The sequence below is a fragment of the Dysidea avara genome, chromosome 4 (assembly GCF_963678975.1).
Source record: "Dysidea avara chromosome 4, odDysAvar1.4, whole genome shotgun sequence".
Classification (NCBI taxonomy): Eukaryota; Metazoa; Porifera; class Demospongiae; order Dictyoceratida; family Dysideidae; genus Dysidea; species Dysidea avara.
The window spans coordinates 13,571,427-13,589,382 of record NC_089275.1 but is presented as its reverse complement, the minus strand read 5'-3'; the positions used below and the strand labels follow the sequence as shown (position 1 = coordinate 13,589,382).

Sequence of the window (17,956 nt, the reverse complement as noted above, 5' to 3'; positions counted from 1 at the left end):
ACCAACTTGAGTCCATCCAAAGGAGAGCAGCTAGATTTTGCTGCAATGATTTTTCTGGATTTAGTAGTGTATCAAGAATGATGTCATCATTAAATTTACCTACCCTCAAAGAAAGAAGAAACAAGTCTAAGATAACTACAATGTATAAGATAATTAATGGCAATCTAAGTACACCCACAAATGATCTAATACCAAGAGTTCATAATATATATACTAAGGAGAGTATCCTACTCTCATATACCCCTGTAGAAGGGCGTATCGTGAAGTTATGATGTAACGACAAGATGTTGTGGTTTGTGACGTACGTTAAGCCGTAAAAGTGCTAGAATTGATAGCACCATTTCATACTTGCGACGTTCGGGATAGCCGTATTCGTGAATGGCCTAGCAAGAAATGCCTACGAAACGGTCTTAACCCATGAAAGAACGATTGTAGTTCGGTGAGAAACGCTTAGAGCTAGAGTTAATTTGGTTGCTAGTGATGTTGTTAGGCACGCTTTCAATCGATACCATGTTCAACTAATGACATCATTAATTATACAAAGAAAAATGGGCGAACTCGGAAGTGTTACATCATAACTTCACGATACGCCCTTCTACAGGGGTATATGAGAGTAGGATACTCTCCTTAGTATATATATTATGAACTCTTGCTAATACCTAATCATCATCCATCAAGGGAAGGATATTATAAACAGCTTGACACTATGATTGATTCTTATAAATTTTCCTTTTTCCCTTCTACAATCAGACTCTGGAACACACACCCCCCTCCCCCCCTTTGTAATTCTCTCCCCTACCTTAGATGAGTTCTGTACTAACCTGAACATTCATTATGATCACACCTGTACACAACAATCTTTTTGATTTCTGCACAGTAACAAATATAATAGTAATAATTTAACGATTTTGCTCACGTGGGTGCATACAGACAAACATAGATACGTAGATAGGTAGATAGATAGGTAGATAGGTACACACACATGTTTTTTACGAAAACAATTTCAGTGAACCAGGTGCACGCCCACAGCTGGCCTTTGGCCGGCTGTGGGCGCGCACCTGGTTTAAAAATGGTGCAGCCTCAAAAAGCCTGGGTGAAAAATTGTGAGGTTGCATGACTGCAATGGTGACAATGCTAATAAATTTTAATAGTGGCTACATGCATTGTTAAAAATTATTAGAATTAACATCATTGCAACCATTTCTTGGCCGCCACATTTGATTTCACAACCTTTTTACAGGCTGCACCATTTTTCACAGCTTGCATGGCTGTTTTTTGTGTGTGTGTGGATCTTAATATCTATGAATCTTCAACATGTTATTAAAAACCTACATGCAGCAAAATATTTACTGATTTTGTTTCCTTTCATGCTTAAATTATCACTGTTATGGTTGGCAGCCATTTTATCAATTACCATACCAGCTGAATCGCTAGCTTGTGACAAACAAAATGGCGCCAATCAAATTTTGATCACTTTATTCATTGTTATAGTAGATCGGCATAGCACCAGAAAAATGAGCAATTCATGCACTTTGTGATACAATTATGAATGTTCCCACACAAATCATGCTCCTAATAACATATGTTTTTTTGATATTCTGCCATCACGGATTTGACCTTTGTTGAGTTTTATTCATTAAAAATTAATCGTTCTTGTCTTTATCTCCCTAAGGCATTATTTTACACGTTTAAAACATGGTATCAAATAAAAGGTGTTGATCTAAGAACTATACTGACTTTTGTTTGAATTTAGTATCTCATTTGACTACTATATAAGTTATGATCATTTTTATAAGTCATAAAATTCCTTGCCCTTGGGGTGTAAATTACTAATGGGCAAGTAATTCATAGAAATTCATGGGCTAATGTAAATGATGATAACTTTGGAATGCAATCACATATTGACTTCAACTAAAAGCTGAGTAGTTTGTTTTAGTAGCACCTTTAATTGGAAACTATGCAAAATTATGCCTCAGGGAGATAAATTCAAAAACAACGAATTTTCAATACAAAAATGGCTGTAATAGTCAACCAAGGTCAATATACAATGGCTCTATATCAAAAAATATGTGACCTGGTCTGTGAAAAGGGCTGTTATCGCCTTTTCAATTATGTAAACATGGTAACCAATAACTTAGCTTGTGAATAAGATACAAGCCTACAATTTGGTCACTGTACACTCCTAACATAGCACTAGCTGAGGGTGTAATTACAAGATGATAGATTTAGCTGATCAGGAGTTATGATTTGCCAAACTTGGACAATTGGAAAGGCTATAAGAGCCCTTTTCGCAGACTGGGTCACATATATATGTCACAAAGAGTACAACTTATAATTATGAAAAGATTTATAATTTTATCAAAAATTGTACAACTATTACACTCTGCCACTCTACTATTATCAAGAGTATATAATGGGGAGGGAGAGTATCGAACTGCACTATAGGCTGTGAAAAATGAGCCCATAAAGTAACCGCATACCTTCGTTTCTTCTCGTAAACCTGACCACTGTTGATTGACAAGGGGTAGTCACTTCGATTACTGCCAATTGATGCACTCGCGACAGGGATCAAGAAGTTTGATCACCAAAATATTGCCTTGATCACTTGATTTCATCTTTCCAAGTGCCTTGATTGTTGATCGTCAACCATAAAAGCTTAGTAAATTCTCATGTTGCCCAAAGATAGCTTTCAAAGGTGCTTGATCGCTACTTTTACGGATGCCTTGATTGCTTGATTTACTGCAAAATACCCCTTGATCACTTGATTAAATCTTGATCCTGGTCACAAGCGCATCAATTGGTGATATGGAGGTGACTACCCCTTGGATTTAACACCTTAAATGTTTTAACGGGTGGTCCATATGGAACCGCAATGGCTGAAATTCCATCTAGATGTGTTATTTTAACTAGTAAAACTGTTGAGACAAGGCATAGGATGGCGACCATGATGAAATCTCTACCATGATGAAATATCAAAATATCGACCTCGCTCGACCATGATGAAACCTTGATGTTTGTTTTCCAGGTTAGCTGCTTCTGTTTTTATCTTTGTACGGCGAGTTCCTCTGCGTAATGTGCCATGCTTTTCTCGAGTACACCATTCTTTAACTCAGTAGTCACATGTACAAAGTGCACCCACTGCGCTTATAATTAGTCACTGATCAACACAAATCACTGAGTCATTTGAACGATGCCATACAACTTTAAGGGCTCATTTTTCACAGCATATAGCGTAGTTCGATACTCTCCTTCCCCATTATATACTTGTAAACAAGGAAGATGAAGAGTTAGTTCTTTTAGACCTTCAAGGTGCATTGTAAAGTTCTGGGTTCATTGGATGTGACAGGATTGTCAGAGGCAAATCTAGGATTTTTTGAAAGGGGAAGGGGGGGAGGCTAAGCTGTTAGAAGATACCAAACCTTCTAGTGGTAAGATTCATGTAGTATCCAGTGGCGTTGCTACCATTGAGGCAATCGAGGCAGCTGCCTTGGTAAAAATGCTCAACAACATGCTGAGCAGGCCTGAGTTTTGGTAGCCTGGATTTTCTACTCAAACGTTACTAGACAGCATTACTGTGCCCCACATAATAGAATCTATGGCTGTAGTACTAAGCAGGGCTGGAGCCCATGGTGACACGGTGATCACTTTTCAACTACTCAGTTGAATTCAGTTGTAAAAGGATCGAGATACTCTAATAGAGGATGGTGTTTGAACAGGCATGATGATGGTAGCTCAAAGAGATTTCTCCTCACAACCTGTGATCAGACCTCAATTTGACTGGCCATTGATTGACGGAGAACTGTTTTCAATCGTTTCCCCACTACAGGAGGCTCTGAATAATGACACTATATCCATGGATACCATAAGATCCCTGTTTGAGTAGGTTTTTCGCATTGCTGTCTCCTGCTCATACAGAGTTTTTAATTCTAGAGCCTCCCCGAACTGGGATAGATGGTTTGCCTAAACTGAATTTTTCTGCATGCTATAACTATTATTTTTGCATTGTAATTTAATAGTTTAAGTCTTTCCAGGGCTTCTGTACTATCCATCCAGTCCTTGGTACCCCTGAGTCTAGACCCCTGTACTTAAGTTGTATTTTGTCTTTACAAAACAAGACGTCTCTTCCTCTCTGTCATCATAATGTACTCTAATAGAGCATTCAGTACAGATTATAGTCACTGTTCTCATTACACTGCTTGTTCTAAATCATTTACATTAATGTTAATTGCCTTTGCATTACTTTTCAAAAGTTCCAATGAATAAACTGCATGGTATTGCATTGAGCTAATTGATCATGCATATCATGTATTAGCAGTTACAATCAATAATGTAGCCTCTCAAAGCATACATTTTTCAAAATTTTCCTTGAGGGAACATGCCCCCAGACTCCCTAGCTTGACATGCTTAGCACATGCAGTTGAGCATCACATGAATGAGATAATCTCTGACTTGAACATCACATCAAATCAATAAAAAGTATAGTGTGCAAGACTACGACCTCCATTGCAGTCCATGGATAACCTCACCACTCAAATACCTCCAAAGTAAGTTGTGTTGAATGCAATTAAAGTAGTCTAATAATTGAAGCATGGGAGCTATACTGTAGCATTAACTAAGCTGGAGCATTACTTATGGCAACTTGTCCCAATACAACGACTTCTGGCCCATACCTTTTCTCAACTCTTGTTTAACAAGACTCACCAACCTCTCATAAAAGCCCCCTTGCCATGGAGCTAGGGCTGTTGTGAACTTCCATGTGATTCCCTCATGTGAAAAATAACTCAGAACCTCCTGATCTGAAAAAACTCTACACCATTGTTAATGTATCACCGTTTTCACCAACCTAAATTGTGGGGCGTTATCAGAAATTATCATGTGTGGCCTACCTCTTCTAGCAACAAATCTTCTTAGGCAGTCCAAAAACTGTTGTGCTGAAAGCCCACGGACTAACTCCAAGTAAACTGCTCTAATGGACAAACATGTAAATAAACACACCCACATTTTCTCTACAGGTTCTCCTTCCTTTACTCTCAGTGGACCCAAGTAGTCCAAGCCAACATATTGAAAAGCTGTTGATCGTGACACTCTCTCCCTAGGCCAGGGAGGCATTAATGGTAATCGAAAGGATGGACCATTGTGGCGCTTACATATCGTACATTTAGAGATTACACGTCTAACTTCAGCACGGCCTTGTGTAATCCAGAATTCCTGTCTAATCTGGCTCAAAGTATGCGCCACTCCTGCATGGATAAGTCGCTGGTGAATTTCTTCAATAAGGAGATGAGTGAAAATTTCACCACGTGGTATTAACTGTGGACATTTCGTCTCTTCATCAAGGTCAGCATTTGAATATCTTCCATAACATGTTAACACTTCAAACTTATCCATCTTGATTCCTAGCTGCATTTGGAGACAATTCTTCTTATTCTTAATTGCAGCAAATACATCACCATAACTTCTATGCTGTATAAAAGATATCCACAGTAAGGATGCCATTTCAATTTCCTGAGATGTTATTGAACTGTGTGTTTTCAAAGTATCAAATATAGTTGCCAACAAGTTATGTTTCTGAAACTTCATTTGAGAGTCAGTACTGATCCGATTCCACACTTTCATCTTGATAAACTTAAGCACATACTCTGAGACATGTAATAATTTTCTGAGCGAAGAACATTTCTTATCCAGTGTAAACAAAGAAGCTGTATCTTCTTGGTTCTTATCAATCCCAGTCATTAAGGTCATCTCAATTGGTACTTTGGGCATTCTTGCTTCACTATGAACTTGTTCCAACACCTCTGGAGTTATATCAGAAGTATTCCAGGTTGGCCAAACAGATGTTTCTTGTTGAAGCCAAAGTGGACCCTGCCACCATAGTGGGGATTCACTGATCTCAGGAAAGGTTAATCCTCTGGTTGCAAGGTCTGCAGGATTGTGACTAGAAACAATATAGCAAAAAGTGACATCTTTTTCTCTCAAAATCTCTTTGGTTCGATTTTCTACAAAATTAATATTGACAAAAGTTTTGTGCTCTTCAACCATTGCAGGGCACATTGTGAATCTGACCACACAATCCTGCTAAAAACTTCAGAATCTGTTTTCAACTGTTTAAGAATAAAGTTAGAAGCTCTTACACCAATAAGTATGGCTAACAACTCCAGTCTAGGTATGGTGAGGTGTTTACCAGGTTTCTTTTTTCCCCTTCCAACTGGGACCAATCGTACCTTTGAAAATAACAAATTAATCATACATTGGTTCCCATCATCTATCCTTACATAAACAGCTGTTGCATAAGCTCTCATTGATGCATCACAAAATACCAGCACTTGCTTCACACCTTCATTTACAGTACCAACAAATCGACAAATTTTCAAGCTGGTTATTCTCGGAAGAGATTCAGTAATATCATTCCACTCTTTAAGCAAGTCATCTGACAGAGGTTCGTCCCAAGATTTAGTCATCCTCCATAGTTTCTGAAGAAACAATTTACCAAGCAAGGTAAGTGGTGTTAGTAATCCTTGCTACACCATGTAGAATATCACGCTTAGTGACAGCAGTTTGTGTATTTACCTTATCAAACCCCCCAATACTAATTGTATCCTCCAACCGATCCCACAACAACCCCAATACCTTGGTAGCTCCATCAGTTGTCCTCTCCACAACAGGAAGTGATCTCAATATTCCACACAATTAGAATTCCACTCCCGTAGATTCATAGCTGCTCTCTGGAGCATTTCCTTTGCTTCCTTATAAATCCCACTACACTCTTCATCTGAATATAGTCCAATTAAAACATTATCGACATAAATGTTACTCAAAATGTGTAGAGCTAGTGGAGTATTTTCCTTCTTAAGATGTAGTTGGATAGTTGCTCCCAACAGGAAGGGGCTACAAATTAAACCAAAGGGTACGCGGCAAAACCGATATGTGGCTAAATTATCCTTAACATCCAAATTATGTATGTCCCTAAGCCACAAAAATCTGGTTACATCCCGATCACAAGCTTGAATTCTCAATTGAAGAATGGCCTTCTTTATGTCAGCCAATATAACTACTGGGTATAATCGAAACCTCAAAAGTAATCCACACAAATCCGGTATCATCACTGGTCCTCTAAACAAGCAGTCGTTTAAGCTATTCAATTCTCTTTTAGCCTTAGAAGAGGCATCATATACAATTCTAATCTTAGTAGTACTCTTACCAGGTGTTAATATCGGATGGTGAGGTAAATAATGCTGTCGAAAGTTTGATTCCTTGGCAGCATCTATCACTTCAATAATCTCTTGCTCCAACTGTTGTTTAATAGTATCATCATATCTGTGTAGTAACTTAGCGTCTGTTTGGAGTCTTCGTACTAATGATTTCATCCTGTCTACAGCCACTTGGTAATTATCAGGTAAGGAAATATCATCTGCCTTCCAAGGCCAGGTGACTTCGTACCGATCATTTTCAAATTTGATACTTTCACCAAATCTTGTAAGTACGTCATCATCACTCTCAGCTCCGATGAGATCCTTTATACCAATAGTCTCCAAACTCCAGAAGTTCTCAAGGGTTGGATTCTTTGTCATCGAAACATTAACTGAGCAATAAATACCCAGATCACTTTCTTGGTTCAAGTTGACAGCAACAAACAGGGTACAAAGATTACTATGTTGGACCGGATCAATCTCTGGACATCTTCCGGTCACTATGTAGCCAAACTTAGATGGTAACATATACATGCCTGATGGCAATGTGATTCTGTCTCCTCCAATTATATCCCAAAAGTAATCAGATCCAACCAAAAGATCAACCTTCGTTGTCTCAGTAGTACTCGGAATAATATCAGCCATTTTATCCCTTGGGATCATCCGTAAAAATTCAACATCTCTCTGATACAAAGGGCTTCTCCTGATGTTTCCTGTTATGTGCTTAAGAACATTAGCACACATTGTCATACATAACCCATCATTCAACTTAACACTAAATCGAACAGTATATGTATTCATACCAATAGCCTTTCCTGCCCCAAAAGTAGACACAGACAACAACTCATTACCTTCTGGTTTAAGCCTCAATTGTTTAGCTAACTGTTCAGTCATGAATGTCCGTTGACTTGCGCTGTCAATCAAAACATTGGCCTTAACCGTCACCAATTCATCAAGGTTTTGAACTTGAACAATCGCAGTCTACTCTTTCTCCAGAAGCCAATAGAGCGGTATTTGAACTAATAGTTAGTCCATCTTGAAGCATCTTCAGAACTGTTTGACATAGATGTCTGAGATGATGTGTCTATCGCAATTGTATTGGTTACTAATGCTTCAGTTACTTGTCTTCCAAACTTCTGTGAGCATAAACATCTATTATGGTATTCTCTTCTACCACAGTAGCAACAAGATTTCTTTTGACTACTGGGACAGTCCTTCATCATATGACCAACCTTCAGACAGATAAAGCATCTTCCTTGTTGACTAAGGCTTTGTCTTCTCTCATCTAAGGAAGACAATCTGTCACACATGTCATTAAAATGAGTACCTTTACAAAAGATGCAAGGTAATGATGCTTGTTGAGTGCCACTTCTCTGTGAGTTAGTGGTCAAAACCTCAGCAGGAATCTTGGGTCCTGTCCACTGTTTGCCCTTTGGGATGAAAGGTTGATTCTTTATGTGACACTGTTGTTGTTATTAAAACTAGCTTGCCCTTTTAAGTGAACACCACTGTTAGACACATAATGATGTACATTCTCATGTACTGAATTGTAGCGGCGAATGGCTTCTCTCAAGGATGGCATTGTCCAAGGTCGAGCAGGTTCCTTGGATTCCTCCAGTTTGACAATAACCTCCATAGGGAATTTAGAAATAATTTGCTGAATGAGAGTTCTTTGTTCGTTAACAGGTTCACCTTGTACTTCCAACTGTCTGAGAACCTTTTCAATTTCATCACATGTGCATTGAATGTCACCAAATTTAACCCCCGCCCTATGGAGGTTCTGTAACTTGGAATATAATAATTCAATAATGGCTTCTTTCTTACCAAATCTTTCTGTTAAGAGACTAATGACTACTGGATAATTCTCACTTGTTACAGATATTCCACTTGTCGCAGACAGTGCTGAGCCCCTCAATATGTCCTTCAGGTAGCTAAACTTGGATACATATGGTAGACTGGTCAGCTCAGCTCATGAATCGATGACTTGTACGCATCCCAAAATTCCTGCCAATGCTGAATGTTACCGTCAAATGTGGGCAGCTGGAGTTTTGGGAGATTGATCTTCAAGTCAGCTGGCTCTGATCGTTGCAAAAGGGAATAGCTCTGTTCCTGACCACGTTTGTCCGTCTGCCCTCCAGTCCGTCTAGTAATCATCTTTAATCTAGCCTCTAAACGTGCAATCATCTCTCCAGCGTCCAATAGCACCTCAATAAAGCCTTCACCTCCCCTGGTGACCTTTCGGTGTTCTTCTTCTTCCTCGATTCTTTCCATCTCTCTCAATAATCTCACCCAATCTCAGTTGCATCGTTCTAGAAGACAAATATTCATATTCATATGTTTACTTAGTTCTTCTATTGTAATATCTTGTTCTTCTACTGCCTTCTCTTCGACTGGAACACTCAGAAGGGGAGCTGTTTCTTTCAGATAGCGTAGTAGCCTCGCCTTGGCTGGTCCTATCAGTCTTCGTATTGGACCCGACATGATACGAATCCGGTCATGCTCACTGCGCCAAGTAGAATTGTGTCATGAAGAAGAGCCGACCGGACAAGACTAACACACTGAGTCAATGTATAAATTTATTGACTGTTTAATATTGCACATGTATAAGTTTTTATAGTACCGTATTACATCATAATAAATGACATGACTATAATTGTATATAATAGATTATGTAATGTGTCAGTATATCGTCATCGGCTACTCTCCATGACAATCATGTATGCATGATAATCTTTTCATTTGTAGCTACCAAGCATTTACATATTTAGCTGGCTATATACCAAAATGCAGCCTCAATTGTCTATCTTACTGAGAAAAATAATGTTGTTGGATCCCACTGGAAGGTTGGAGTATAGATTATTTCACACATAATGAAGCTGAAAGATTGTGGAAAATGCTTACCCCAGCCTCAACATCAACAGATTCAAGGCAGACTCTGTTTATGTAAAACTAGACTATCATCTTCTAAATACCATCTGGGATTCATCAACATTGGGTGACGATGACTATAAACTACACAAGTTTGACTGTGATGATTTTGCAGTCTGCATGAAGGATGCTGTTTCTAAATACTTCCATGATCAAACAAAGCCAGACAATAGGGGAAGCCTTTGTGGGATAATGTGTGGAAGGAACATGTATAGCTAAACAGAGGCAGAAACATGTATAGCTAAGTAGCAGTGGTGTTGAACATCACAATTATTAGTATGCATCAGTGCTCCTTAGCCTAGTGACACTTTGTTAGCCTTAACACCAATAAAGTGTACTGAAAAGCAGAATACAGTGAAGGGTGCTAGTAGCTATTAGCTAGTCCACTGGAAATCCTTAGCAAAGTGCAACTATATTTGCATGTGTGGGGTTTCTGAATTTGTTGTGATAGTCAACTTATTTCTAGATCTGCTGGGTTATGAAGACTGATCTATAGAACTAGCTGCAAATACCAGCACCATAACCCACAGTATGGGGTCATATCAGAAGGTAACTGGTACAGATTTTACGTTCATAGACAAAACTTCCTTATAAACTTGTAAAATAGCAAAAGACTACAGTTTGCTAAATGGCTGAGTTGGTAACTACATACATGTTATACTGAAGCTGATAACTCTAACCAATTAAACCAGATAACACTTTTTGAATAATATAATAAATTCATTTTGAAATACAAAAACCACACTAATCACGTCTTATACCGATAGTGGAAAACACTGCTAATCATCTGAATAAAACAAAACCCACAATTAAAACTTTTGTAACTAAAGATGCAACCCACAATTGAAACCTTTTTTTGAAGAACTCTTGAGGAAAAGGAAGCTATACACTCCTGGAACAGAGTTGAACAATAGGTATAGTTACATAGACATTATTTGTGTTGGCAGTGATGCATAGTTCCTAAAATAAGTCTGCTTTTCCTGACATAAGTCTGCTTTTGATACACATAGATTTAGGGTTTTATTGGCCAAGTACTAACTTAGAAGGAAAGGGGGCTACAGGTCCCTTAGCCCCCCCCCCCCTTAAATCTGCCCCTGATCATTTAAACTGAAGTTTATGGTGAGTAAAATGATGATGGTGATATTTTAAAGAAGCATGGATATATCCAGTTTACCAGATAATGCATTTTCAGTGCTTGTTTTCTTTTAAAAGACAGCTCTACATTTAAGGGAAACAAGAATTTATTACTGACTGTGACTGACTAGCTATCACATGACAGGAAATTTTGATGAAAGGACAAGTTGATGAATCTTGACTTTATCAGCTTTGACAAATTAAATGTTAACAAAAATTAAGAAATCATATCTAAAAAATATTATGTACTTTTAAAGATGTTAATGGACATTTTATGAACTACAAGCTAACAAATTTACTATTTCATCAAAATTCCTGTTGTACCATTACTGAAACCTATACTACTCAACAATGGATAAAAATTACATGCTTGATTTTTCGCAGCTAGATGCTAGTCAGTCCAACACATTTATTTTAGCAAACCGTAAGACACAATTTTGCATCAAAGATTTCAATTTGTCTTCTTATTTTTAGCACATAATTATGAAGTTGTATAAACAATGACTTCTGTGGTTTTGTTATCAGTGGTAGGTACAATGATAGCAAACTCATTAATAATGTTTGTACAATGCCCATTTGTTACAGTTGAAGTGAGTGTATTATGCAGACAAACTGTTGCATATTGTCCTCCATATGTAAGGCTGTTAATGAGCAGAAAAAAGCTGAATGTAATAGTACTTTGAAACAGCCATACACTTTGCTTACTGGTATCTGGGGTGTGCATTTTGTCATACAATTTGTAGCCTAATATAATTATTGTATGTCGCTACCAGGCCACCCATTAGTGGAATTCATTATCAAATGTTCTTAAGGAAACAACTGTCAAACTTTTAAATTACTCCAAGTTACACTTTGTAAATTTTAACTAATATTTCATGTGCTTTTACTGTGTTTGTGTTATTGTTGTTTTTGTATGTTATAGTTAAAGCACTGCCACACATGTGTACAGATAATACAGCATGAGAGGGTATTGAGAGGCTAATACAGTATGAGGTGAAGTCGAATGATGTATTTGCCTTGAGACACCCCCGAGTGCTGTATTGTGCACACGCACAAGCATAGGCAGTGTTTTAAGAATTATATTGTACTTCCTGGTTGTCTTGTTTGGAGCAATTGGCTTGAGTACCCAAATCACTTCTGGTGACACTATCAGTAAGTTGTCATGCAATCTATTTGCAGCCATAGAATGAACTGGTAGGATTATAGTTTGGCTAGTTTTAGCATTTTACAGAGTCACGCATGTGATCCTTTATGCTGTCTGTGTGGGGTCGTTACTTTGACTTTTGGCAATCAGGCTATCAGTGAGTGTTCATGTAATACTTTTCTAGTTGTTGAACAAGCTGGTAGAACCAGTTTGGCTAGTTTTAGTGATTTACAATGTCACACATGAGATCAATCATGCTGTCTGAATGGGATTGTTTTTGTAACATTCCTTACACAAATTTTCTGCATAACTACATGTATACTGTGTTTACCCAAGTGTATTGTATTTGCTTGATTGTTCACTGTATTAACTGCATAACCTGTACTGCAGGGGCAGATCCAGGGGGGGTTCCAAGGTTTCCATGGAACCCCCCTTTTGAAAAGCCTCTCTCACTCGAGATACTCTAATAGAGCAGTCAAATCGAGATACTCTAATAGAGCAGTCACAGTAGTCTTTTCAGGAGCAGTGTAGCAAGCTATATATCTAGTTATAAATAAGGAAGGAAATATAGTTGGTGAGGTGGCAGCTATTGTCAGCAGGTGATGACTTTTTTTTTTTTTTTGGTCTTCAACTTATACAGCTAGGCTAAAGTTGCAATTTCAAAGTGGAACCCCTCTTTTTAAAAGTCTGGATCCACCCCTGTACTGTATAGCTCATACAGTACAATTGTGCAGTTAATTGATAGTAGTGGTGGCACTTTGATCCTCCCACACATATGTGACAAAATTTTATGCTCCAAATTGCACATCAGGCAAAATCAAACTAACACCGCCAGTGGATAGATACACTATAATCATACTACCAGATTTGTCCCTCGCTACTATTCAAACTACTCGAGGGTGGTTTTAACAGACATCCTTTCTGGGTGGTGTAGAGAACTCAAATGGCGGTTTCAGACCTTGTGAAGGGCCTGGCTTAGCAAGAATCAGTGGTTTACTGGTGGATGGCCTGATAATATGGGCCAAATGATTTTCTGTTGATTTTGCTGCATATCAGCCAATAAGATGCCAGCACTGCCCTGTAATCTCATGTATAGACTTCAATCGTGGTCTGCCTCCATTTTGAAATCTATCTTTTACCCACCCTACCATCCCTTATCCTCCTCCCCTTTGTAATAGTCATGATACTGCTTCACTTGTCCATGCAACAGCTTGGATTTTCTATCTAATTTGGTGGGAAATTCTACAAGCAGCACTACAAGTACTGATTCAGAAAGTATTTTGAACGGTAACAGATTGATGCACATCTTCTGTAAATTTCATACACATGCTTGCCATCCTTGGCGATCTTTGCTGATTTGAATTCTTTACAACCATTTATCTCAAAACTTCTATTATGCGATTTGGAAAGTATTTTTTTCTGAAATTCAGTCACATGTGGTGTACTATTGTGTTGCAATTGTAACTGTACTGGTTTTGTGTTTTTGTACCCCAACATGGAGGAATGATTGTTGTGAGTTTAAATAATATAGTACGATAGTACTGCAAAGTAGAGACCACAAAGTTGTAGAAGTGGTTCATGACAAACATTACTCAAAACCAGCCTCACTTTTCCCTGATGATGATGAAATAGTATTGGTTAGGTAAAACTAAATCCAGAAAAGCCTTCAGATTGACCAGAAATAATTTCAACAAGTTGCTACAATTTTTTATTATAATTATGAAACAATTTTTTTTTTTTACAGACTGACTGACTGACTGCCTGAATGACTGACTGACCAATGCCTTCAGACAAGTGTAACTCAATAACAGCTAAGACTACAGGCTTAATTTTTTCACTGTTCAACATTGCTTCAGCCAGAGAGGTGCCATTTAGCATGCCGCTAAATATATAATGCATTTTTCATGGATTTACTGTACCAGTGTCCTCCTTTGTGTTCCATTCATTTAGCAGGCTGACAGCAAAAGGTGTCGATTTGGCTGTAGCACATGATGGCTTCCCTTTGTTACAGAAATCATCCATATTTTTATAGTGGTACTTTGATCGCAGAGGTGTTTCCGAACATTTATTATTCTTAATGCTGTGTAGAGCTGGGCGATATACCGGTATTGTTAGTAATCTGTGATATTTAAGTCATACCAGATTTGATACTGCCTGTTTTTTTTTTGATACCGCCATATCGTCTGGGCACTCTGGCCTCCTTGTGGGCTTGCTTCATCCCATATTTAGAAGGGGGCAATTGGAAACAGTGGAAATGGAAGCCGGAAACGGAAAGTGGAAATGGAAAATGGAAATGGTCAAAATCACCAAATAAAAGTACCCTAGAGTAAAACCTCTGTTTAGTGTCCACGTCTTAATGGCCACCTTCTTATAAAGACCACCTCTGTACAAAGACCACATTATAATTAGTTCTCAAAGATGGCTAAGGTCACCTTTTATAAATATCACCTCTTTACAAAGACCATCTCTTCACATTGCAATGATAGCTAGGTTCCAAACATCCTATGTCAGACCACTTTATCAAAACAGTTTAAAAGACTAGGATCTTTGTTGATTCAGTAGGTTGTAGTGTACTAGCTACATTGGGGTCACTTGCATGGAATATTTTTGTATGACACATTCTGGTACCATAGTATTATCTATGCTGGTACAAACTAAGTGATGATGGTATATGACTTGAATGAAGTGTGGGCAAAGAGATGACATTAATATGAGTCATGAAATACATGTTTGAAGCTATATTACCATGTAATGAGGTGGTCTTTATCAAAGGGACCACATAGTGGTCCTTAACCACCTTTGAGATCTAATTACAGTGTGGTCTTTGTACAGAGGTGGTCTTTATAAGAAGGTGGTCTTTAAGAGGTGGCCACTAAACAAGGGTTTTTAGGATACATTTATATGGCAATTTGACCATTTCTGTTTTCCATTTTCACTTCCGTTTCCAGTTTCCATTTCCAGTTTCCAATTGCCCTTTAGAAGGTAACCAGACATGTGACAATGTTTGTAGGCAGGTGCTGATATAGTCAGCTAACCAAATTATGTAAACATGTTTGTTTGTGGTAATTTGTACCTGAGGTTTGCTGAGCTACCATGGGTATTTGGTGCTTTTGTTGACGTAATTGGCAGTTACTTTAATACCAATGGTTTTTACATTAATACTGTGATACTTAGTAATACCGTGATACTTTTTATGGAAGATATACCATTTGCTATTTTTCAATAACGCCCAGCACTAATGCTGTGTAACGGATTGAACATAGGTGACAACAAAGCATTATGGATACATCCATTTTCAGGCGATAATTGGTAGCTGGGGCATGTGGCACCATTTCGTTTGATGCAGAATGCATGGATTCATCAGTCATAGTCATAGTAATTTTATTTTACAGAAAATTTAACAAACAAAAGTACACAAAAAATAGGAATTTTCAACTAGAGTAGGGACCATGGTACATAGATAAAAAGCACTGAAACAAGCTGGAGTAGTCCATGATATTAAATCACAGTAAACAATAAGAAGTGTTATATTCCTACTCAGGGGCGGATCCAGGAGCTGGCAAGGGGAGGGGCACAAACAGGCTAAGTTGATAGGTGGTTGGGGAGAGCAGATTCTCTTGTTAGTTGCTGCATTTTTGAAGCAGCAAATAATCACCTCTTAGTAGTGTCTCACTGTTGATTTTGCCATTTTGGCCGTTGTGAAGTCTTAAAAGCTGCTTTAAAGGCTTTGAATGTCTTAAATAACACCAACACGATAATTATTTTTAGAGGCGCTTAGTACGCACAAAGGTGCTGGTTGACAATTTCACAGCTAGTTTGACTTCGGTTCGCTTTGGTTTCAGATGAATTTGTAATAATACTAGTAAAATGTGCATATTTTCATGAGTTCATAAGCTGATCTTGGCCTTAGTGTTTACTAGAAGTATGGTTGGCTCCTCCACAAGGTCGGGGGGGGCATTTGCCCCAAATGCCCCATCCTGGATCCGCCATTGCTACTGTGCTCAAGATACCATAACGGAAATGCACAACAGTAGGGATTTAACACTTTCTATTGTTTTACTGTAATTTAATATCGTGGACTACTCCAGTTTATTTCAATACTTTTTATCGATGTGCTATGGTCCCTACTTTAGTTGAAAATTCCAATTTTTTCTGTACTTGTAATAAATCATAATTATGCCATACTTATCTTTGATGACACAGTTCAGTAGTGATTAATAATGAGTTACAAAAGTTAGCTGAATGTATGAAAATTTTACAAGCTAGCAGGGATCATTACAAAGTGCTGAAACAAGGGGATATGTAAACTTAATCGACATTGCTAGTGTATATAGATACTAAAATCAGGATTAAAATTACACATCAGGTGATGATCTCCCTTGCTTCAGTAATCTTTGTTGTATGTCTCCTACTAGGCTATAAAATTCAATATCATCCTTACACTAGCAGCTATAATTGGTTTTTGTTGGTATTAGTTCTAGTGGATTTCCATACTACTACTTTAATGATATGTACACAGAAAATTTTATTTGTGTAGTGCTTGTTGTCATGTGATCCTTTGATGTTTGTGTTGTCATGATGTTATTATTACAGAAGTCAGTATGTTATGATCTACCAAGAGCAGCTGAAGCCGGTGATGTTGCTACTGTGGAGAGATTAATACACACCAGATACATTGATGTGAACACTACTGGTCGTCTGGTTAGTACATTTTATGGTGTAGTGTCAGTGTGTGACTGATAGTAGTAGTGAGGGTTGTACATGTAGTGAATGTGTGATGTTTACCAGTAGTAGGTGATGAAACAGTGATGTTTTTAGATATTTTAACATAATTGGGAAATAAATTTGTAAATTCATGTGATGAAACAAGTTGCAATGAACTTTTATGTGCATTATAGAATTAGAGGTGTTAAAATCTAAGCACTGTAAATTTAATCACCATAACAATGTGAAAATAGTTTAGTTAACAGTTCACTACAGTTTATTAAGTTTATATACTACACTATAGTCAGTTCATGTCTCTAAATAACTTTTGTTACATAGGCCAGCTGTCAAACCATTATGGAGTGATGGTAATGCCAGAACTGTTTGTCAATACAGTGTATTATTATATGAATAAGAACAAGTAACTAAAGTGATGAGGCTTTAAACATATCCCATACATTTAGTGTGGATGTGTAAACATAAAAACACATGTTATAAAAATATTGATAGTGAACAAGTGTACATGTTCACACTCTTTGATATTATTGGTTTTGGTAGGTGTCAGGCTTAAATAATTGTTCAAGGTGATAGGAAAATTAAGCGACTAAATATTGACAGACTTAATATTCTGTATACAGTTATACATATTGATGTTTGCACTTCTGATAAATTTACATTGCTGGTTTATAAACTATTACCATATTTAATTTGTTAATGAAACATCTTCAACAGTAGCCAGACTTGAGTAGTGCCACAATTCATATTAAAAAGTACATGAAAGAATTTGGATTTTAAGAAGAGTAGGGACCATAGCACATCGATGAAAAGTACTGAAACAAGTTGGAATAGTCCATGCAGT

General features: G+C 37.6%; 2 protein-coding genes across 9 annotated transcripts in view; one reads left to right on the top strand and one right to left on the bottom strand.

Annotated features, from left to right (window-relative positions):
- The window catches only part of LOC136253062 (long-chain-fatty-acid--CoA ligase ACSBG2-like), a 318,134-nt gene that overhangs the window by 124,965 nt on the left and 175,213 nt on the right, over positions 1–17,956 (bottom strand). The gene's annotated exons all lie outside the window — the stretch shown is intronic.
- Positions 1–17,956, top strand: part of LOC136253053 (serine/threonine-protein phosphatase 6 regulatory ankyrin repeat subunit B-like) — a 201,665-nt gene that overhangs the window by 98,719 nt on the left and 84,990 nt on the right. For all 3 annotated transcript variants that reach the window (XM_066045631.1, XM_066045632.1, XM_066045633.1), the window contains one exon: positions 16,987–17,094. In XM_066045631.1, coding sequence (XP_065901703.1) covers positions 16,987–17,094 — 108 coding nt within the window. The remainder of the gene's footprint in view (positions 1–16,986; positions 17,095–17,956) is intronic.